A 25,116-nucleotide genomic window follows, 5' to 3' on the forward strand; every position below is an offset into this window, starting at 1 on the left:
TAGGACATTTGGAGATTATTGGAATAAAGTAGAAAATGAAAATTCAAGCTAGCAAAACATAAATTAACACAATAAAATATGAAAAGTAAAAGAAGATACAGAAATTCAAGAGGGAGAACTCTATTTGGTTTTATTTACTTTAAATTTGAGTCTCTGGTATCACTTGACTCTAAAAATAATCCAACTTTCGGTGAAAATTGATGTTACCATTACAAGAAAAGGACTGGTAAACAAAAACCACTCTTTTTTTTTTTGCTTTTTGAGTCACATCCAGCGATGCTCAGGGGTCACTCCTGGCCCTACACTCAGGAACTACTCCTGGCTGTGCTTAAGGGACTATATGGAATGCCGGGGATTGAACCCGGGTCAGGCGCACACAAGGCAAATGCCCCACCTGCTGTGCTATCGCTCCAGCCCCTACAAAAACCACTCTTAATCACTTTTATATTAGAGCGTTTGCCTTGCATGAGGCCAACCCGGGTTTGATTCCCCCCTCCTCTCAGAGAGCCCGGCAAGCTACTGAGAGTATCTCGCACACACAGCAGAGCCTGGCAAGCTACCTGTGGCATATTCGCTATGCCAAAAACAATAACAACAACTCTCACTATGGAAGTGTTACTGGTGCCCACTCAAGTAAATCAATGAGCAATGGGATGACAGTCACAGTGACAATTCCCCTAAATATCCTACATCATTGAGAAAGAATTTCAAGGCTCCTAACAAAATACAAAAGTACACATAGATAGATGTTGGGGAACAGTTTTCTCCCAACGTGCCCGGACACATTATACACCGGTCCTGGCAGACGTGGGGTGAAGAATGACAGGCGCATGGAGAAACACCCTCCAGGAGCAGCTGATGGCTGTTCACTTTATTGTCAAATAAATACATACATATTTTATAGAGGGTCTCAGCTTATAAGGAGGTCCAATCATACAAAGTTTAGCATCATTGGCCTATCACCGCTCTTTCTCTGCTTTGCCCTGGTCCAATCCCAATGAAGGCTAGATGCTGTAGTTAGGATGACCTGCTAAGCCTGCATAACAGTTTCTGTATCTTGGACACATGTGACTAGGAGGTTGAGTGAGGCTAAGGCCAAACACCATGTGCTGACACCCTGTTCTCGCCAACTTTGCCCAGATACTCCCCCTTTTGAGGCTTCGCTTCTCAGCCGCTTTGCAAAACCAGGTCTGATCTGCCCCAGTGCCCGTCATGATGCTCCACAGATAAAGATTTGAAAATGTCTTCCCACTAAAGCACTCCATTATGCACAGATCCTGCTTGAGTTTCCGGTGCCTACTTTATTTATTGCATCTGAAATAAAATTCTAAAAAGTAAGGTAATGACTGGAGAACATATGGAATTCAAACATTCCAGAAAGATATGTTCCATTACTAATGCAAGTCACATATTCACCTCTGAACTTCCCAGTGGCCAAGGCAATGAGACAAATATCTTAAAAGGTCACAATCTCTGTAAACTAAAACACAAATTGTTTTTTCCAGAAGCAACCTGGGCTTTCTTGCAATAAAATCATGACAGAAATTTTTCACGTGATACTTCTATGAGAAATACAGAGAAACTGCTAAATATAGCTGTAGATAGAATTTTTGTACTCCTCAGCATAATAACACAAAATACAATACAGCTTAGTGAGAACAATTCCAGGAGATACCAATATAATGAGGTTCAAATATACAGATTGTCAGTGGCCCTTTGGTATGAAAGGAATGGAAAAGAAATAAATGCATGTCTTCAAGTCAATGCATTTTGGAACCAAATTTTTATTAATAGCTTGGCAGTAGAAAGGTTAATTTGAATTTTTAGAAGCGAGATACTAATATTTTACTTTGATAAAAATGCCTAATTTTATTCTGAGACTGTAGGATAATGATAATGTAAGTTCCACTTTGAGGCATGCAATAATAAACTAGGTATGTTTTTAAAGCAATGACAAGAAGGATAGAGATAGGGACAATGTGCATTTAAAGTAGACTAAGAAATAGACTTGGTGTGTTTAGTCTTAAGACAGGCAGGGACCAGAGCCAAGAGTACAGTGGATAGTGCATTTGCTGTGCATCCGATTCACCCAGGTTTGATCCCCAGCACTCCACATGGAGCACCACCAGATATGACCCACACAAACAAAGGGACTAGCAAGGAAATCATAATAAACTCAGATATGGACTCAATAAGGCATGGAGGATGGAGTGCGTGTATTGGTTATCCAAAGCTAGGAGCCAATTAAAGAGATGATTCAGAAGGCAAAGTTAGTCTTCCAACCTTTAGCAGAATATGCAGGACTGTACTGCCTCAGACTTCCAGGAAAGATATGGACTCTGGAACAGTTCAGAGGAAAGTCACTGCTAGCTACAGGTGATGTTTTTGGAAACAATCTCTGTTGTAGGAGAAAGACTCCATCAGAAATCCTTCTATCTAGGCTGGAGAGATGGTACAGCGGGTAGGACACTTGCCTTGAACACAGCCAACCCGGGTTCCATTCCTAGCATCTCATAAGGTCCCCCAAGCACCACCAGGAGTAATTCCTGAGCACAGAGCCAGAAGTACCCCCTGAGTAATGTCATGTGTGGCCCAAAAAACAAAAAGAAGAGAAATTCTTCTATCTGTCCATAGATTCCCTAATACAGGAATGAGAGCTAGGCTGAGAATGATCTCTGTTTGTAACTAAAGTCCAGGAACTGCTATGCGGGAAGTTCTGGGAAAGCAGGTGGGTTCTCTTGCTTTGTTCTAGCTCATTTGCATGAATGATAGTTCTACAAAGAAACCTACATACAAACAGAATCCACTCTTTCGTGTATCCTTTGGACTCCTCTTCTTAATTTTATTTCAATTTATTGAATCACCATGAGAACAGTTACAAAGCTTTCCAGTTTAAGTCTCGGTCATACAACGATTAAACACCCATCCCTTCTCCATTGCACATTTTCCACCACCAAGAACCCCAGTATACCCCCCATCCCACCCCTCTCCCTGCCTGTGTGGCAGACAATTTCCATTTTACTTCACTTTGATCACATCCAATTATTTCAACAAAAGAACCACCATTATTATTTAGAATTTTCCCCCAAAGTCAGACCTGCCGAAAAGGCATCATTAGATAATTTGTTTTCTGTTGCTGATTATGATGAGTATATGATGTCAATTTTGTATTTCTGATATTTTAGTAATAAGTCTGGAGGAATTTCTGCCAAAATCCGCTGGGTTCCGAGTTTGGTTTGTGTGCCTCTGGGATCACGGCCATTCAGGAGCCACAGGAGCAGTTCGTGGGCGGCAAATCTTATTAATTTATTTTTTAATTTAAAAATAAAATTTAACTATTTTTTATTTAATTTATCATTGGCTTACAACATTATGGAGTACGGGGGCATTATTTTCAGACTCATGTGTGTATCATTCTTCCTGCCCCCATAACCGAATTTTCTGTACTGTTCCACCAGCAAAAAGACCTCTCTACTCATTCCTTCCACTGTTATCCTCTGTTTTCCCTCCTGCAACCACCTGAATTTTCTCTCAAGGCTAGGAGTTATTTATACTTTTGTTTTCCAGTTAATTTGCTTTAGTTATTCATATTCCATATATGAGCCCATTATTTGGGTATTTGTATTCTTTTTCACATAATGTCATCATCTCAGTTTACACTCATTTTGTCCTAATGGCATAATTTCACCTTTTTAATGAGAGTATATACATTATATATGTATATATAATGTACATATACCGTTGGGAAGGATGAGTCAAGAGAGGTTTCTAAAATCTCAGGGCTAGGACAAATGGAGACGTTACTGAGACCGCTTGAGAAAATCGACAATCAACGGGATGATGATGATGATATATAAATGTATATAAAAGTTATTTATTGATAGACATTCTGTTGCTTGATTTGATGCTTTAACTATTGTAAATAATGATGCTAGAAACAAAGGATGAAAATATTCTTTTTACTTCGTGTTTTCATATGTTTCATAAAATACCATGAATTGTAGGGCCATGGAAAATTTCTATTTGAATTTTTTAAGTCATATCCATCTCCTCTCTAATAGAGGCTGTGAGAATGCATATTCCCACCAACAATGTACTATCAGGGTTTCTTTTTCTGTTTTTTTTTCTTTTTGGGTCACACCTGGTGATGCACAGGGGTTACTCCTGGCTCTGCACTCCTGCACTCAGGAATTACCCCTGGTAATTACCCCTGGTAATTACCTCTGGTGGTGCTCAGGGAACCATATGGGATGCTGGGAATCGAACCTGGGTCTGCCACGTGCAAGGCAAACGCCCTACCCGCTATTCTGTGGCTCTAGCTTCAGGGTTTCTTTTTCTTTGTATCCTCACCAATACTTTTTATTTTAAGTATTTTGTGATCTGGGACCTTCTCCAGTGCATATGATGATTTCTCATTGTGGTTTTGATTTGCATTTCCATGATTATAACTAATGTTAAACTTTATTTTTTTTCTGTGTCTGTGGGCCATCTGTATGTCTCTTTATGTCTTTTTTCCAATTTAGATTAGATTACTTTGTTGTGTGAATTCTTTATTTGATTTTGATATTAGCTTTTTGTCAGTATATGAAGTACAAATATAGTTTTTCCAATTTGGATGGCTTTTTAGTTTTCTGGTCCTTTCTTTTGTGGTATCAGATCTTTTTAATTTGATTTAAACCCATTTGTTTGTTCTTTTATGTTTCCATTGTCATTGGAATTGAGTCTCAAAATAGATCTTTGATGTTGGGGACACTAAGTGTAGCTACTATGTTTCCCTCCCTGCATGTTGTATTTGGGGTTCTAATATCCAAAACTTGTCATAGATTTTGAGTTAATTTTTGTATAATGTTTAATCGGTGATCCTATTTCATTATTTTTCATGTGGTAATCCAGCACCGTGTGTTCAAGAGTTTTTTTGGTTTTCTCCTTTCACCACATACATGAGAATGCAACATTTCATTTTTGAAAACTATTGTAGCACTGTCGTTGTCCCATTGTTCATCAACTTGCTTGAGCAGGCACTAGTAACGTCTCCATTGTGTGACTTGCTGTTGCTGTCTTTGGCCTATCGAATACAACACGGGTAGCTTGCCAGGCTCTGCTGTGTGGGCGGGATACTCTTGGTAGTTTGCCCGGCTCCCCGAGAGGGGCAGAGGAATCGAACCTCGGTCTGTCACATGCAAGGCAAATGCCCTACCCACTGTGCTATTGTTCCAGTCCTTTTAAAAGTGTTAGCTGATAATTATATTTTTGTTATTTCATGTAGAATACAGTATAGTATTTATTGATTAGGATCTTTATCAATCCTTAAAGTTCATTGCACCGGGGAGAAAAGTATAATCTTGCAGTTTTTTAGTCAAATATTCCAACTCATCTTTAAAACACTAAAAATGGCATGTTTAATTTTTACTGCTTTGCAATGGGAGGCAGATAGTTTTGTGGATAGATTTCAGGTGGAAAATGCTCTTCTTTTATGGAAAAATTATGCATAAAGGAAATCTTACAAACTGCCAAGTTTAGAAAGGAAGGCAAATACAAGCTGCTAGAAGAAAGGAATGGTTCAAGTAATTCCCTTTGATGGTGAGATTTTGATCTTATTCAGCAGCATGTCCTCCAGGCAAGTGTCAGCTTTCCAGTCATCTATGTCACTTTCACCAGCATGTGGAGACAGTTGTCATGATGCACTCATAAGAACTTCCTTCAAATGCACTGCACACTGTATCAAAGCGGTACTTAAAAACCATGAAAATTCAAACTGGGTTGAATTCTCTTTGAAAGTCATATCTGAACACTGTTTACTTAAAATAGTGTCTACTTCCTATTTGCATTTTTATTTTAATCCCATGATTCCATCCATTTTATACATTTTAAGATCTCTTCCCCAACCCCCTCTCCCAAGTTTTCTTAATGAGTCTAGCTGACTTCTAAGAATATTTGTACCTGGGACAGTTCACCAAAATGCTGGCAGGGGACACCGGGAAGACAAAAATTAAACAGTACTAAAATATTAATGAAGGAACTAGAATATAAACTCATGATAAAGATCTGTTTGAACAAAAACAGATCATAAGGCTAACACTGGGATACTCTTAGAGGCATCTTTAAAATTAAGCATGGGGCTGGAGCAATATAGCACAGCTGGGGAGGGCATTTGCCTTTCATGCGGCTGACCCAAGTTCAATCCCTGGCATCTCATATGGTCCCCTGAGCACTGCCAGGAGTAATTCCTGAGTGCAGAGCCAGGAGTAACCCCTGAGCATCGCAATGTGGGACCCAAAAAGCAAAAAAAAAGAAAAAAATTAAGCATGTGGAGTGTCAGAGAAATAGTACAGTGTGTAAGGTGCTAGCCTTAAACACAGCCAACCTGGTTCAATTGGTGCCATCTCATATGGTCCCCTGAGCACCACCAGGAGTAATTCCTCAGTGCAGAACCAGGAATAATTCTTGAGCATTGCTGGGCTTGGCCCCCCAAAAAATCATTTAGAAAACCTTAAGCATATCGTTAAAATTGCCCCCTTCGGAAACTTTTCCAAATGTTTTCTACTACCCTGGGATTCAGGGTCTGTCTAGATAACTGCCCTTCACAGAGGCAGGGAGGGGAGTGACAGGTACCTAATTTTTTTTTATCTAACATCACCCTCCCAACTACCTCAGTGATCCATGAATTTCATTTTCTCTATAGACAGGCATGGAGGACTGTAGATGTACTGCAGTTTGATTTCTCACCTCCAGTATAATTTTTAAAGTATAATTCAAAATATGAGTTAAAGTTTTATAGCTAGTTTTTTGTTTGTCTGTTTGGGGGCCACATTTGGCAGTGCTCAGATCTTAGTCCTAGCTCTGCACTTCGGAATCATTCCTAGCAGTGCACTGGGGCCCATCGGGTTGCTGGGGATCAAATTCCAGTCAGCCACATACAAAGCAAGGTCCCTACCTGCACTACTCTAGCCCCTATAGCTAGCAATTAACATCATGGCCTGTTACATAGGACCTTATTGCTGCTATACGACAAGATGAGTTGGATGGGTTACAAACTGATCTTAGTTCTGTCTTCATATCTGTAAAATAAGAATTGTTATTTCCACCCCATCCATTTGTAAGGATGATGTGAATAATGTAGATGTAGGTGATGTAGAAGGGTTCAGTTTATAGGAAGCCCTCTATAATGGCAGTCATTATTATCACACAGAGCATAAGAAAGTATGAACAACCACTCCGGTTCTGTTAGGATTAATACAAAGAACTTTTTTTTAAGGACTGGAACTATCACACAGCAAGATGGGTGTTTGCCTTGCACCCTGCTGATCTAGGTTTGATTTCCCACATACCATAAGGTCCCCTAATCACAGCCAGGAATGACCCCTGAGCACAGAGCCAGAGTAAGCCCTGAGCACCACCAGGCATGGCCCCAAAATCAAAAATAAATAAATAAAATTAAGGAATGTACAGTATCCTTTCTAGGTCAGCAGACTTTTTAATCGAAAGGCAAAGAGTAAAAAAATTAACCTTTCATGCCATGCTGTCTAAGTCATAGTTACTCAGTTCTGAATTTATAACATAAAAATGTCCATAAATACTACACTATGAATGGGTGTGACCATGTCCCAATAAAAGTGTTATTTATAAAAAATGGACATCAGGGATACAGATTTGTTTCCCAATCTATAATTTGCAATCTGTGGCTACCAGCCCCTGGAAGCCCTCACAAGACTTTCTACCTCACTTGACCTGCTGTACTTTAGAAGAACAGACACTAGTATTTTAAGAGAGGGTTTTAACAAACTTCCTAAAACTAAGTAAAAGAAAAAAATGACTGAAGACAAAGAGCTGGGAAGACTGTTCTTAAGATTCAGGATATATAACATCAGCTTTAAAACAGAGCCTGCCCGGGGCTGGAGTGATAGCACAGAGGGTAGGGCGTTCGCCTTGCACACAGCCAACCTGGTTTCGATTCCCAGAATCCCATATGGTCCCCTGAGCACGACCAGGGGTAATTCCTGAGTGCAGAGCCAGGAGTAACCCCTGAGCATTGCTGGGTTTGACCCAAAAAGCAAAAAAAACAACAACAACAACAACAACAACAAAAAACAGAGCCTGCCCTTCTTTTTTTTCTCTCTCTTTTTTTTGGGGTCACACTTGGCAATGCATAGACATTACTCCTGGCTCAGCACTCAGGAATTACTCCTGGCGGTGCTGGGAATTGAACCCGGGTTGGCTGCGTGCAAGGCAAAAGCCCTCTTGCTGTGCTATCATTCCAGCCCAGAGCCTGCCCTTCTTATTAGAAAGTTTTCTTGTAAACTATACTCTTCCTTAGAGATCTCAGAGTTCCCTAATTCTGGGATTTAAAAATACCGGGAGAGAATTCTGCCCCTGATTCTGCTCCTATCATTGTGATACGAACAGACAGCACGAAGGGGTCATTTCTCTAGCAACTCGTCTATAAGGAAGTGAAATAAAATAGGTAGAAAAGGAAATAATTGCCTTGATTTTCTGTTTTTGTGACTATTGTAAAAGAATGACAACTGAGATTCCATGAGCAATATTAGACTTTGAAAATGAGCTGGTGTTTTAGTAACTATCACTTATAACACTTGATGGTTCACCTCACCAAACATGAAGTGGAGTCAGCTTTGTGGAACGAAGAGCAGCTGTAGCATGTTCTTCTGCTAGAGGAGCAGGAATGAATGTTCTGGGCCTTTTTCATAATGCCTTTTAGGGAAGGAGGTTTATGGAAAATTCCAGATTATTAGATGTGGACATTTAAATGCAACATGCAACCCATACATACAAGACCTTATTTTCATCAAAAAAAAAGTTTCAAGTAAACCCCATTTCACACTCCAAGTGTACTGTACTCTGATATTCAACAGGGCTGGTCCCCTTCTGGGGCTTTATGATTTAATCAACCCAAATTTTCTGGTGTTTTATTCATTGGAGACAATAAATTAATTTTTCCATGATAAGGCAAGTTTCTTATCAGCTTTCTCTTCCTTTGTTGTTTTCCAGTTTCCTCCTTGTCTTTGGTTGCTTGATTTTGTCAGTGTTTTCAACCATCCCTGAGCACACAAAATTGGCCTCAAGTTGCCTCCTGATTTTGGTAAGTGAAACATCTGAGCAAAAACAATATATATGAAGTTTATGTATTTTAAGAACTGTCTTTAACTTTTAGCTTATTCTATCCTATTTTTAAAAGTTCTGTGAAAAGAGTTACTGTGAGCTCATTATAAAAATTACAAATACACTGAAACATTTGCCCTCCATTTTAACTTTAGGGATTCCTCCACAATATATGTAAATATTCATGATTAATTTTACCTAGCAATATATTATTAAAACAATATAAATGGAAGTCAATACTTGGAATACTTTAGTAATGTTTGTTTATGATTATGAATTATAAGAATACCTTAGTTATGTTTGTTTATGATTATGAATTATAAGAATCAATATCCTTTAGCTATCTTACTGTATTGCTAAAAGTTTCAGGATAGAGAGAATTTTCCAATAACAGCAATTTGGCAGTAGCTACATTTAAGTGGCCAAGAACTACATGAATATAACACCTCATAAGGAAACAGAAGGCTCCTTCATGCTCTTTTCATCCAACAGCCTGCATTATTGAATTCTGTTGCTAATGAGGTACCTGGTGAGAAATTCTACAGTTTGTTCTGTTTCCTTTATGCTGTCAGTCTTCAACTACATTTGTCAGTCTTCAATTGAACAATAAAATTGCTCAATTCATTTTAAAATGGAAAGACCCCCAAGATATTTAAGTCTGAATTATTTCAAGCCTTTTAAGCTCTGATACATTCAATTACAACTAAACTATAGCACTGTATAGTGAAAGCACATTTGATTGAAAGTTTGGTTCATTTACATCCATTCTGACCTATTCACTTAGTCCAAAAATATCAAACTTGACATCTCAGAAGTGTCTAAATGAACAATAAACTGGAATAAAATTTATTCTGTAAAACTTGGCGTATGGAAGAGGGAGGGTAGCATCAAGGGAAGAGAGATTGGCAATGTGCCCTAATAAAGAGATTGATTATGCACAGCAATAAACATTAATATAAGAAAAATTATTTTTACCTTATAAATGGAAACTGAAATGTCGACTCATTTTTTTGTGAGCAGAGGTGAGCTGCTCTTTCTATCTATGCCTTTGAAGTGAGTTCATGCTTGAAGTTACCAAGACTTCAAGTCTTTCAGTCTAATATCAGCAAAATCATTTTTTAAATGTGATACAAATCTATCCCAACTTGTTTCCATATAAACTGTGCTCGGTGACATAATGTTAATATTAAAGTTACTGTTTGGAAACCCGGGATAGAGAACAGATAGACCAAAAAGCACACTGGGAATCCATTCCATTTATAAGGTTTCCATTTGGGTAACAAGTGGGCTTTTAGCTTCATGCACTTCTTTAATAACAACAAATGATCTTAAGCCAAAGTCTAATACACAGCTGACTTTTAGATTCATATACAAGTTTTTAAGCTTGGAAACATGATAAACTGTACCTGCCGAATGACCCATGATCTATATTATGATTAAATCAAGCATTGGGGATTACACACAAAAAGGTGTGTAATTTTTATAACATGGTCAAGAATTTAAAATGTGGGGCTTATAATTCCAATGTTTCTTAAATATAAATCAAGTCAAAAGTTAACTCAAAATGGATCAAAAACTTGGACAAAACATCTGAAACCACAAGGTACTAAAGGAAATATAGATAAAACAATCCAGGGTTTTGTCTTCAGGGGTGTCTTTGGGGACTCAACTCCAACAGCAATAAAACCAAAGCCAAAAATTTACAATTGGGACTTGATCAAGCTAAAACTCTTCTTCACAGGAAAGACCATTAAAAGGCATTATATAAATGGTAAAAGCATTTGCTTTCTCCATCATCCATCTCACAAGAAGCTAACATCCAAATGTGTGTGTGCATATAAAAGTCTTGACTTAATTTTTTTAAAGTTTTATAACCCACCAAAAGCCCCAAATAATCCTGTGAAAAATCAACAGAATTGAACAGACAATTCTCCAAAGAAAACATACAGATGGACAATAGAACATGGAAAAAAAAAACACCTTTGGATTTGGACTGCAGAACTGGAGTTGCCAGAGGCAGACTGTGGAGGGGGGACAGTAGATGAAAGAAATTTACCAATAAGTGGATATCAGCACTTTAGTTGGTGGGCATGGTATGTGACAACTTACTGAAAAGCGATGAAAAAATAGACAGAGACATATGATGATATAAATCTCAATTTTTTTAAACTCAAAATTCAAAAATTCACCTTCTAGACATAATACTTTCCAAACAGAAGGAAGAGCATTGAACCCTAAGACAATATGGCATCAAAAGTACTGCAGTGACCTATAAAAATTTCATTTAGAAGGACTGAAAGAAGATATGCCAAACTAGAATAGAAGTTTTTTCTGATGAGTTTAAAAGTGAAAAATTTTGGGTTTAACATCCCCAGTTTCCACAGTGTGCATTACAATTTTTACAATCAAGGGGAAGAATAAATAAGAGATGTGAATACAAATATTGCAGTGTAATTCTGCACTGCAGTTATAGGTTTTGAGGCTTAAGTATACAAATCAGGTAACAGAAATAAATATAAGTCAGAAATTGTTTAAAATACCGTATTATATATTTGAAAGTTATTGGGAGTTATGACCACACACACACATACACACACACACACAAATAATAGCAATGTGAGGTGATGTGTATGTTAACTAAACTTATTGTGATGATCACTTTGCAATGTCTATGTATATCAAACCATCACACTGTATACCTTAAATTTTATACACATTTTATATAAAGTATATCTTAATAAAACTTAAAGAAGAAATGACTGAGCAGGGAGTGAGCCTATAACTCAAATGGTAGATTGTATGCCTGGCATGTGCAAAGTCTTAAGTTTGATCCCCAGCACTTCAAGTTCCTTGAGTACCAGCTAGTATGGTATCGGTGTCCCCTGCACTGGAAAGTAGCACTGTAGCACTGTTTTTCCACTGTTCATCGATTTGTTCAAGCGGGCACCAGTAACGTCTCCATTGTGAGACTTCTTGTTACTGTTTTTGGCTTATCAAATACACAACGGGTAGCTTGCCAGGCTCTGCCATGCAGGTGGGATACTCTCGGTAGCTTGCCAGTCTCTCTGAGAGGGACGGACGAATCGAACCCAGGACAGCCACATGCAAGGCAAACATTTACCCACTATGCTCACTCCAGTCTACATTGGAAAATATGACCCCAAATAAGAGAAAAGACTAAGAAATGGTGACAACATCATATATTTTTAAATTACTTTTAATTGAGATAACATTGGTTTACAAAAGTAAATGTTACTTTAGTTTTGGAGTATAATGTTACCATACCGCACCCACCTTCAAAGTGTCAATATTCCACCACCATTGTCCATGGGACCCTTTATCCCATTCCCCACCCCTGCCTTGGTAATCTTATTTCTGTCTTGATAGCCATTGTTTTCATTAGACATTGTTCTCCTTCCTTGTTTCTTTATGTCCCATTTCTGAGTAAGATCATCTCATATTTTCTTCCTCCTTCTGACTTTATTTGTTTGACATAACCCCTCCAGTTCTATCTATGCTGTAGCAGAAACTGTAATTTCACCAAGTGATGCAAATTGATGTTCTCAGAAAGATATTACTGCCTGAATTTAGAGAATTTTTCTTTCTTCCTATTTTTGTGCTATTATGACAAGTTTGTTAAGTTTTAAAGCAAAGTGAATTATTAAAACATACCTTGGGGAAAGAGTGATATAACAGCATGTAGGGCCTGCATGCTTTGCATGCAGCTGACCCAGGTTTGATTACCTGGTGTCTCATATGGTCCCTCCCAGACTCACCACGAGTAATTCCTAAGTATAGAGCTAGAAGTAAGCCCTAAATAATGATGTGTGGCCCAAGAACAAGCACTGCACTGTAGCACTGTTGTCCCGTTGTTCATCGATTTGCTCGAACAGGCAAGTAACGTCTCCAGACAAACAAAAAATATGCCTAGGGCAGGAAGGATACACAAAGGGCTAAAATACATGTCTTGCATATGGAAGGCTCAGTCTGATTCCCACCAGATGGTCTACCACCTCCAAGGACCAAGCCAGATATAACCTTTGAATACAGCCAGGTATGGCTCCATAACCAAAAACAAACCCAAAAAAAAAAATAAATATATATATATATATATAGCACTGTCATCCTGTTGTTCATCAATTTGCTCGAGCCGGCACCAGCAACATCTCCATTGTGAGACTTGTAACTGTTTTTGGCATATCAAATATGCCACGGGTAACTTACCAGGCTCTGCCATGTGGGCGGGATACTTTCGGTAGCTTGCCAGGCTCTCTGAGAGGGGTGGACGAATCAAACCTGGGTTGGCCTTGTGCTGTACTATCGCTCCAGCCCCTATATATGTATACGTATATGTATATATGTATACATATGCTCACCTAGAAATATAAAGGCTACATTGCAGATCTAAAATTTTAATGATGTTATTGTTTTTTACCAATGTTTCTTCAAAGACTGTTTGGACAAAAGAACTTCAAACATATCTTTGTTTTCTTATTTAGTAATTAATACATTAGAAGAGAAGTCAACTTTTAATTCTATTCACAGTGAGTTATCTAAAAAAAGTTCATTCAGCTATAGAATATTTGGGGGGAATGGAAAGAAATTTTAATAATTAAAAAATTATTCTTTTAACAGATGTATATGAGAAATTCATATGATTTCAGTTTGTTTATTCTCTAGCATATAATAAAATAGAACTTAAAGACACAATTCTAACTTATAATTAGCACTATTTTGAGTCCCCAAGACTGAACATGTCTAAAAATATCACCAAATATTTCTAGTGATAGAAATTATTTCTTTTAATGTTTTCAAAATATAGTTATGACTTTATCTCTTTTTCACCATAAATATAAAGCAGAAGAATCAATTTAAAATATTACATATAAATTATACATCTGATTGTATATTTTTCACAACACTGTCCTATTTGAGTTTGTTTTTGTTGTGTTGGGGGTGGGAACCCCTCTTGGTAATACTTGGTCAACTAGACCGTGGGTAAAATACACGAACCCAAGGCTAGATGTAACTAAGTGTGGCTTAGTGACACAGGTATGGGTCAGTGACAACCTCCACAACAACAAAAGAAAGGGAGGGGAAACCAGAAGTAAAATAGATTGTCTCTGTACATAATGAAAGTGCCATATATTATTTGGAGTTTTCATTGAATATGGTCATTTCTAAAACTGCCCACCCTTAACAGCAGCCATGAGTTCTTATATTTCAGCCACCACCAAGACCTTCAATGGCAGGGACTAGCAGGCCACCAGAGTAGGGGCTTCCAAGGTCATACCTGGAAGTGCTCTGCAGACTGTGTGGTGCCAGGATTAAACCGTCATCAGCCACATTCTACGTTTTCATTTATGGGACCCTGTTAGGGATATAACTATTGTTGCAGTGTGAAATATTTTTAAATGCATTTGAGAATATATACTTTTGTAATAGAAACCATGTGACTTTACAAGAATTTTCTCACCATACTGTTAATTTTGGCAGCTATCTATATAAACAGGTTCATCAAGCTCAAAGTGACTCAGTAGCACACTTTCAGGATGCAGAGTATGCTCACAATAACCACTTATTTTTGGAGATCAGTAACACAGATTTATATTGCTGTAGTTTTTTGGTACATGTGTCTGACATCAATGCCTGTGGTTCATAAGCTTTTCCCTCAGTCTCCCATTTGGTGAGTGAAGCACTGGACAAAGGTACCTCAGACCTGACAAGGTACCTCAGACCCGACAGGTTGCTTCCTCTACCTTCACTCTGGGAATGACACTTATGAACTCAGGAGCATAATACTAACCTTTGTGCACATGTATCAAGGAACATTAGAAGTCATTTATTTTTTATATTTGGGAAATTTGTCAAAACAAAAGAAGCTGGCAATTTTACTACCTTTAATTTATCAGATCTAATTATTTCTCATAAAGAAAACCCCTGCATGTTAATTCCTCCTCTTTCATCAAATGACTTAGTTGTACAAGATCATATATGGAGTATAACACAGAGCCAGTATTATAAGCCAGTATTATAAGTTTCCGTAATGGGCTTCCGTAATAGACTGTAATTCCAGGCTGTCCTGGGGACATTGCATCTTCTTGCTTCTCAGTCAAGACTGACATGTCCACCACGGTACCACTACCTAGGGTAGCACTGGTATTTAAAGTGTCTTTTTGTTCCATATATGCCAAGAGATGCCTATAACCATTTTACTTAAGATAAGGTTAGTTTCTTTTTTCACTGGAAATTCATGTTCCAAGTTACCCCATATGAATGCATCATAAGACCACTAGAAGTTATTTGTATCAAGAATTCTAAGTACCGGGGCCGGAGCGATAGCACAGTGGGTAGGGCGTTTGCCTTGCACGCGGCCGACCTGGGTTCAATCCCCGGCATCCCATATGGTCCCCCAAGCACTGCCAGGAGTAATTCCTGAGTGCAAAGCCAGGAGTAACCCCTGATCATCGCTGGGTGTGACCCAAAAAGCAAAAAAAAATTATTCTAAGTACCAATTTGTAGATATTAATAGTAAGTCTTGAGGTTAGTAGTCAAGTTTAAAGTTGTGTCTCAGTCCCAGATCCCATTGTTCAGTATAGCGTCCTTCTGTTGAAGAGAGCTCTTTGTTTTTTTTTCTTTGTCACCAACTTTTTATTTAATTACAATGAGCATTTTTTTAAATACTAATTTAATTTAATTTTTTATTTTTTTATTATTTTATTTTTTTTTTAATTTTTTATTGAGTCACCATGTGGAAAGTTACAAAGTTTTCAGGTTTAAATCTCAGTTATACAATGCTCGAATACCCATCCCTTCACCAGTGCTCATATTCCACCACCAAGAATCCCAGTATAGCTCCACCCCTCCCCCCACACCCCTAACCCCCCACACCCCTAGTCCCCCACTCTTAGCCCCCCCCGCCTGTGTAACTAATAAATTTCACTTTACTTTCACTTTGATTGCATACAATATTTCAACAAAACTCACTATTATTGTTTGGAGAGTCTCTCCCCTAAAGTCAGACCTGCTGAAAAGGAAGCATTAGATAATTTGTTTTCCATTGCTGAGGATGAAGAGGTATGAGGTCGAGTGACCACACTTAGCGGCCTCTCAGTTTTGGGTTTCTGTAATTTAGTATTTTAGTAACTAAGTCCAGAGGGATATCTGCCAGAAGTTGCATCGTTGCCAACTTGTACTTCTCAGTTACGTTATATTCCACATATGAGTGCAATCTTTCTATGTCTGTCTCTTTCTTTCTGACTCATTTCACTCAACATGATACTTTCCATGTTGATCCATTTATATGCAAATTTCATGACTTCATCCAGGCTAAATATCTATGGGAAGTTTTTAATTGGTTTGGTTTGATTTCACTATCCTGAGGTTGTATCTTTTAGCATCTCATTTCCCACCTTCTCAAGAACAGTGCTGTTGGAGTAAATTTCCTCTCTATTGAAGAACTTTTTGCCTTCCAGATTAATTTTCAAGTATCCATTTTAACTTTCTATTTAAATATTCAACCCCTTTAATTTTTTTTAAAAGTCTCAAGATCAGGACTCAGTGGTACAGTGCATACATTGCTGGTAAAAAGCTTTGAGTTTGATTCTCTGATGTGATCCCCAGTGTCACAGTAACTGTGTGGTCTCACATAGTCTCGGGTGCATGAGTACCACTAGCAAGTGCCTGTCCTCTGGCAAGCACCACAAACAAGTATGAGCTCTGTAATGAACAACGTGTGGCTTAGTGACACAGGTATGGCTCGGTGACAACCTCCAAAACAACAAAAGGAAGAGAGGGGAAAAGCAGAAGGAAAATAGATTCTCTCTCTATCTAATGAAGGTGACACATATTATATGCAGTTTTCATTGAATATGGTCATTCCTAAAATTGCCCACCCATAGTAGCAGGAATGCCATTAACAATCTTAGCAAAATTGAGACTATTTCAGTGAATTAACACTTCCAGACTCTGTTGTTAGAAAGATCCCAGGCCACAATTGGATTGCACTAAGCATCTGGACAAATACTCAACACATGGTCAGATATCCAGGTTTTCTCAAACATCTGGGCATTTGGCACCTTCTTGATAGAGCATGTGCATCTTTGCTGGTTTTGCTTCACGTAGCAAAGAAAACATGGGTTTGCTGTTTCTTTGTAAAATGAATCAGCTCCTGCAATGTGAACAAATCCAATTTAGGCAGATCTAATTATATCTTAAATGTACTAGTGGAGCTTACTATTTAAAGAAAATCTGTAGTGATTTTTTTTGGCAAGTCAAGCGTCCCCTTGAAAACCTAATAACAAATGCATAATTAATCTGAGTTACATGCTTGTTTTCTTTTTCTAATGTGGGAGCGTGGGTTCTTTTTTTAATTGCTATATAACTACCCATTATATAACATGATGTTGAAGAATTAGGGATTTTGTTGTCATTTCCCATCTATCAGTATTAGCATGGGGGTGGTGAGGAAGGTCATCCAAATGCACATCTATTAATCTTCACAAAGTAGAAGAATTTGCACATAAAATTATATGTATTTGAGGTGGAAGAAGATTACATTGTCTTTACATTTAAAACTCTGGCATTAAACAGTGTAAGGGAAGGTAACCGTCTAAGGATAAAGATCTATTTGAGGATGTTAAATGTTGTGTTTGTAATGGAAGTGACAAAGTATGAGATATTAAGCAATCAAATAGAAGAAATGAGTGATGCTTCTTTATGTTTATCACATCCCTGTAATTTACTGAAGAAAGTTCTCAGAATATCCCAATGAACATCAAAAACCGCAATTATTTTCTTTTGCTTGTCTTTCATCAAGGAAAATGCAAATAAACTTTAAAGTGATTCATGGAGACTAACAACCCTCATCAATCTACTGACGACTGAAAAGAAAAAGCAGGAATAGTTTAACACCTACACTGAATCTTAACTAAGGGATAATAATATAGTAAGTAAGTTGCCCTGTGAAAAGTTCTTCAGATATCAGAGAAAAGACTTGTTCAAGTTAAAGATAGTGAAATGGTGCCTGGAAAAGACCATACATATCTTTATCTACAATTAAGGAGAAAAAAAAATCTTTCCACATTTCTGATGTGAGTGCTGGTGTTTAACCAAGTCATCCCATCTACAGAGAACAGCCTTGTGCAATTTTGCTTTGAAACTTGATGAGCCGTCAGTAGATATCCTTAGAGCTATCACCAAGCCAGACTCGGCCTGACCCACATTGATGCTGATTTCCTGTGTTCTTTTTTTGCTCCAGAAAAAAATACGTTTAGCTGAGAGTGAGAGAAGCAAGATGGTCTTATCAAGAGTAAATTGTTCTTTCAGAAAAAAAAAAAGACTTCAAGATAGAAGGAAGATCACCTTTTCCTTAACATCTTTCCCTAATTTAAGTTATTTCCACCATTGAAAACCTGGGTGCAATCTCTCCTTCTTCCTGAAATGAGTTGTTCCTCTCTGTCTTCCTTTTCACTGTGTACTTGAAATTCAATCTCCTCCACTATTTATTTATTCAACAATATATAGCACCCAAGGTGTGGAAGGTATTTTTTAGACATTTAAAACAAAAACCATGAACATAAAGGACAAAGTCTTTATATACAACCCACATTTTGGTTGGTTAAAACATATGATAAAACTAATTATAGGGGCTGGAGTGATAGCACAGCAGTTTGCCTTGCACTGCACGTGGCCAACCTGGGTTTAATTCCCAGGATCCCATATGGTTCCCCGAGTACCACCAGAAGTAATTCCTGAGTGCAGAGCCGGGAGTAACCCCTAAGTATCACTGGGTGTGACCCAAAAAGCAAAAAAAAACTAATTATAAATTCAATACATTAAGTACTATAAAAATACAAGTCAGGGAAAAGGAATAGATAATAGGTGTTAAGAACATCTGTTTAGAGAACTCCACTGAAAGGGGTAGATGATCGCAGTCTTTAGCGAAATAGGGCAACAAGCCATGCAGAGATTATAGCAAAGAACATTCCAGGCAGATGGAGTTTCAAGGATAAAACCCTGGGCAGAATACCTGCTGAGCCAAAGAAAAGCTAGAAGATGAGAGCAACTGAATCACAGTAAACCAGTGGGGGGAGGGGTTGGGAGAAAAATGAGGCAACAGTTGGACTGTTAAATTTCTTGCAATTAAAATCCAAAGCTGAGTCAGTGCAGCACTTAATACAGTTAGGATATCTGGTCGCGGATTGTCAATAAATATTTGATGAAAGAAAATAGCCAATAGTTTCCACATTAATGTTGAAATTTCCATAGTGTCATGCCATATGGAAGCACAATTAACATTAAGCCCAGAATCTGACTTTGGAATAATCTGGACTTGAGAAGTCCTCATCCAAAAGACATTTCAGAAGCATTTGATGTCTTTTAATTAAACTGATAGACTTCTGAATGAAACAGAGAACAGAAAGACAGGATGAACTGGAGCAGTATAGAGTTTTGAGGTTAATTCAAATAGAAAGATCCAGAGCCAGAGACACAGGTTAAGGAACATACCTTGTATGCTGTTGAGCCCCTTCAGTCTTCAGTCTACATGATCCCCCAAGCATCACTAGGGGCAGCTCTGAAGGAGACTCAGTGCCAGTGGATGTGGCTGGCCCAGGCAACCCCCAGAACTGAAGGATCTGTACAGTGTCGCCTCCTCAGGCCTTTTGTGCTAAAAATCCTATATAATTAAACTGCCTCACAGAAAGTTGGAGAACTTTTCTCTTCACAAGTGTGATGTTCTGCTCCTTGTTTATGATATAACTCTCTGCTGTTTGCCTCCTGCCTCCTTACAAATAGTTTTTGCTCTCTCTGTGGTTATTTGCCCTCTTTCCCCTCACCCTTCTCCAGTTTCCACACACGTATTGCTTGAACTTCTCAGTTGGCTTCTGATCCTTTGGATTCCCATAAATTTCCAGGTCTTCTCTGGATCCTGCCCACCCTCTCACCTATTCTCTCCAGGTCCTCTCCCTTAACTCACTGTAGTTTTTAACTAAAATATATTCTATGCTCTCTGCCTGCACACCTCTGTGCTGGGACTGGAAGTGTACACATGAATACAGCATTGTATGCCTTGAAGCATATTTGAAGCATGTCATTATCTACAACCTCTCGCTCTTTCTAGAATAAGCCTTAAAAGTCTGAAATCATAGACTTGTAGAAAAAAGAAACAGGTTCATTTATCCTTTAAAAAAAACCTTCCCACTTTAATATAGGTGTACATGATAGGGATGGGGTGGGAAAAATTAATTTTTAAGTTATATGTATGTGAGAGAATAGACTTGACTTAAAATCATTTCTTTAGCATAAAAGTCACAGATCAGATTATCAAAAAACTGTTTGCAGGAGTCAGAGGAGACAGCTGAAAGGTGTGGAGCACTTGCCTTGCATGCTTGCAGCCCCGAGCCTGAGTCCCAGCACCTAACAGCAACCAGGAAAACCCAACCACATCAGTGCTGTGTCCCAGAAGCAAACCATTTGACCTGCACTGGGCTGGTCCCCTGATCACTGCTGGAATCGCCCCTAAAATTTAAAAAAACATCTCTATAGATAACTACTAATCATGCCCATATTTTGATGATTAGTTTGGTACTGACAAAGCTAAGAACTGGGAGCAATAGGGTGGGCCTCCCTGTTTACATGCAACATCATGATCACAGTTAAGGTGAAAAGACACCTCATGCTTCTGCAAAGGTCGTTAGAGGGAAAATGTCCAAGCTGTAAATAGAAGTTTGTCAAACAATACAACAGATTGGGTTCAGTGAAAACGCTGCAGACCTAACTTCCTCTGGGGCAATAAATCACAGTGGATCCCTTGAACCTTATAGGAAAGTAGAGAATGAGAAAAACGCAGAGTTAGACGGACCTTCCAGGCTTGACTTGCTGAGGATTAATTGAGGGAGACTAGTGCTGCGAAGTGTGGCATCCTGGGAAGATGTGGACAGCCCTCCTCCTAAAAGAACACTGCAGAGAGCAGCCTCCACAAAGACATGCAGGCCCCAAGCCATAACCCCCACATCTGCACGAGACCATGAGCACCACCTGAGGAATGCAAGCAGGAAGGGGGAATCACTGTTTCTTTGTCCCCTCCACAGTCTCTCCTGCACGCTCTTTGGTTTTATGTCTTTTAGGGACACACCTAGCAGTGCTCAGGGAATACACCTGTCTTGTTGCTCAAAATCACTCCTGGAGGTGCTCAGGGGACCATAGGCAGTGCTGGAAATCAAATCATGGCCAGCTGAATGTAAGGCAGGTGTCTTCCCCACTGCAATATCTCTCTGGCCCCATGAAAATAGATTTTTTAATTTTTTTATTAAAGAATTGTGATTTACAAAGCTAATGATAGTTGAATTTTAGGCATATAATCTTTCAACACCAATCCCACTCCAGTGTCAACTTCCCTCCACCAGTGTCCCCATATGCTCCCCCCTCCATTCTCTCCCATCCCTGCCTTTCAACTTGACGGGTGTTATACAAGTTTTCAGGGATTGCAACTTAGATCTTACATTTTCAATTTTGTTCAGTCTGTTTTGAATATATGGCTATACCACTCACCCATATCACCATTATAACTGAAGCCCTGATGACTCTTCACCCATTACTTGCCTTTTTCTTCTTCCCCTCTTGATTTCTTTCCTTCTCTGTCCTTTTGTCTAAACTCTAGGGTCATGGGTTATCTAGGCATCCTCCCTTCACAACAATACATTTCTTTGTCCAATATTCTGCATACCATGGACAAGTGAGATCACCCTGTGTTTGCCTTTCTTCTTCTGACTTGTTTCACTCAACTTGATATCTACCTGTTTCAACCGCGTTGTAGAAAATTGCATGATTTTATCATTTCTTACAGTTGTGTAGTATGGATAGCACAGCAGTAGGGCATTTGCCTTGTACTCGGCCGACCCAGGTTCAATTTCTCCGCCCATCTCAGAGAGCCTGGCAAACAACCGAGAATATCTCGCCCATACAGCAGAGCCTGGCAAGCTACCCATGTCATATTCGATATGCCAAAAACAGAAACAACAAATCTCAAAATGAAGATGTTACTGGTGCCCACTCTAGCAAATTGATGAGCAACGGGATGACAGTGACAGTGACACTGTAGTATTCCGGTATACAGATAAATAGACATATATGTATAGAAATGTGCATATATATGTGTGTATATATGTATGTGTATATTTATGTATGTATGTGTATATGTGAAAATATGTATATATGTGTTTATACATATGCATATATACACACATATATGCCACATCTTAACAACCACTCATCTGTCAATAGACACCTTGACTGATTTCGTATCTCAGCTATTATACTGAGTGAAGCAATGAATAATGGTGTTTATATATCCTTTTAAGAGTGGCTTTATTATAGACCATTCAACATCCTCTATTGCAAACTATAACATCCAACAGGAGAGAGAACAAAAGGGAATGCCCTGCTTCAGAGGCAGGGCGGGGTGGTAGGGTTGGGGTGGGGGTGGTGGGAGGGATACTGGGAAGGTTGGTGGAGGAGAATGGGCACTGGTGGAGGGATGTAAATGAAATGCAAACATGAAAGTTTGTAACTGTACCTCATGGTGATTCGCTAATAAATTTTTTTTTAAAAAGAGTGCCTTTATGCCCTGGGGGTAGATGACCAAAAGTTGAGTTGCTGGGTCATATGGCAGTTCAATTCTAAGTTTACTGAGAACTCTCCATGCTATTTTCCATAGGAGTTGTACCAGACAACATTCTCACCAGCAGTGAATGAGAGTTCCACATCCCGCCAACACAGATTATTCCTACTATTTTTGATATGTGCCATTCTCACTAGTGTGAGATGGTAACCCATTGTTGTCATGAGCTTCCCCAGCTCTTTGAATTCATAATGATAAATGGAGAACTTCTTAGTTGATTGTCCAACTATGAACTCACGTGTTTTCTGCCCCACCCAGATGAACCTAGCCACTGCTTCTCTGCAACTACTTTCTTCCTGAGTCACTTTCTAATGGCCCACAGCATAGGGAGAATTGCACACTTACGTTAGTATAGCTAACTGGGAGAGACAGGTAAATGACTGGCTGAGGCAAATAAGCGACGTGAACAGATTGGGGAGCAGTTGTAGAGCTGGACAAAGCTATGGAGAGCTCCCACACACAAGATCATAGATGGGAAGCATACAAGTGGGTTGTGTAAATGGTGAATAGTATGAGGCTAAGTGCTTCCTTGAGTTGTCTATGCAGACAGAGGGAGATTCTTTATACCTTGAGCAGCTCACTGATTCATTTATTCATTTATTCACTCATCGAATATTCACTAAGCACCCTCCAGGTGTGCGGAAGCCAGAGGCTTGGCATTTATTACACACCTGCTGTACACAGAGACCAGAAAGCCCCATGCTTGTGTGTGATAGCTCTTTAGATTTATTTTTCCACTTGACTCAGATAGAAAATGTTGGATAACATGCATAGTCTTTTCTCTTGTTATCTCGCATTTCTGTAATGCAAATCATCACATACAGGATTGTAAATAGGGTAATTACATCACAGCAACCAGAAAGTGAAAGATGATTCACCCCCAAATACCCATAGCTGAAACAAGCACATTGATCAAGGTGAGCACAGCAAGACTATACAAGTGTGATTCCGTGTCCACCTTTCTCAGTTTGAAAATTTACTTAACTCTCTGTCTCTGTCTCTCTCTCTCTGTCTGCCTCTGTCTCTTTCTCTCTGTTTCTCTCTCTGTCTTTCTGTCTCTCTCTGCCACTCTCTCTGTCACTCTCTCTCTCTGAGATTGTGGCTCTCCCTACGCTATGCAAAAGACAGGAACATGCAGTCATTTGTTTTGTTTGGGGGCCACACAGGCTGTGCTCAGAGCTTAACTCTTGGCCCTGTGCTCACACATCACTCCTGGTAGGGCACAGGGATCATGTAGGGTGCAGGAGATCAAAGTTGAATCAACTGCATGCAAGACAAGTGTCTTGCCTGCTGTGCTACCTCTCTGGCCTACATGAGGTGATTTGTAAGAGGGAATGCATCTCTAGGGCAATCACTTTTTGTATACAGCTAGTACTAAGCTCTGCATGTGACATGTGGTATGAACCCATATCTCCATATAACCCTATGGTCTGAACCCTTCAGCATCCCCTTCCATCGTCCTCTTCCATTCCCATTTTCACTCAGGTATAGTGGTAACCAGATTTACTGTAGAACTTCCTTGTAGAATATATAACTCTATGAAGATCTTAGTAGGATTGTTGTTTTAGTTAGATCTCTCTGAAAGAAGGCCCATATTTCATGGGTTTGGAGTGGTTTGCCCTAACTCTAATTTTATCATAAGCCCTGTTCTTTTTGTGAACTATCTTGCCTAAAATCAGACTTTCCAGCAATACATTCTTTGCACTGTGGCAGGAAATCTGGCATTTAAATATATATGAGCTGATTCACTTTGCCTAATTCAGAATCTCAGACTACATTTAGCATCTACAGCCCAAAGTTGTGGAAGAGTCATTCTTAGGTCAAACTAGTTAAAATAATAAAAGTCTATATATCAAATGATCATTTGGAACATTTATTTTGTTTGTCTGGTTGGGAGCCACACCCTGTGATGCTCAGGGGCTACTTCTGGCTCAATGCTCAAGGCCCATGGGTTCAGGGATCAAATCCAAACTCTCAAAATGCAAAACATGCATTCTGCCCTTGGAGCTATCTCCTCAGGCCCCAAAATATTTTAATACAAACTTTTCTACTCACCCTTCTATCCAACTATGCTAAAGAAATCTCTGTGCTTTATAAAACATTATAATCCTTGTAAGTTAAAATTTTTAATTAGTCTACAACTTAATAAAAGAAAACATTATGCTGTCTTGATAGAAATATATGGTGCTGTGTGTAGAAACAAATTTTAAGACTCTCCCAATAGACCAAATAACAAAAACAATAGTGTTGATGGTATAGAAGGAAAGGAAACCTCATCTATTTCTGATGGCATTGTAGACTGATCCACTCTCTTTGGA

General features: G+C 38.8%; 1 protein-coding gene across 1 annotated transcript in view; it reads left to right on the top strand.

Moving 5' to 3' along the window:
* KCNQ5 (potassium voltage-gated channel subfamily Q member 5) overlaps window positions 1-25,116 on the top strand; it is a 588,348-nt gene that overhangs the window by 354,883 nt on the left and 208,349 nt on the right. Inside the window, exon 2 of the mRNA XM_055134600.1 lies at window positions 9,007-9,097. Coding sequence (XP_054990575.1) covers window positions 9,007-9,097 — 91 coding nt within the window. The remainder of the gene's footprint in view (window positions 1-9,006; window positions 9,098-25,116) is intronic.

The sequence above is a fragment of the Sorex araneus genome, chromosome 4 (assembly GCF_027595985.1).
Source record: "Sorex araneus isolate mSorAra2 chromosome 4, mSorAra2.pri, whole genome shotgun sequence".
Classification (NCBI taxonomy): domain Eukaryota; kingdom Metazoa; phylum Chordata; class Mammalia; order Eulipotyphla; family Soricidae; genus Sorex; species Sorex araneus.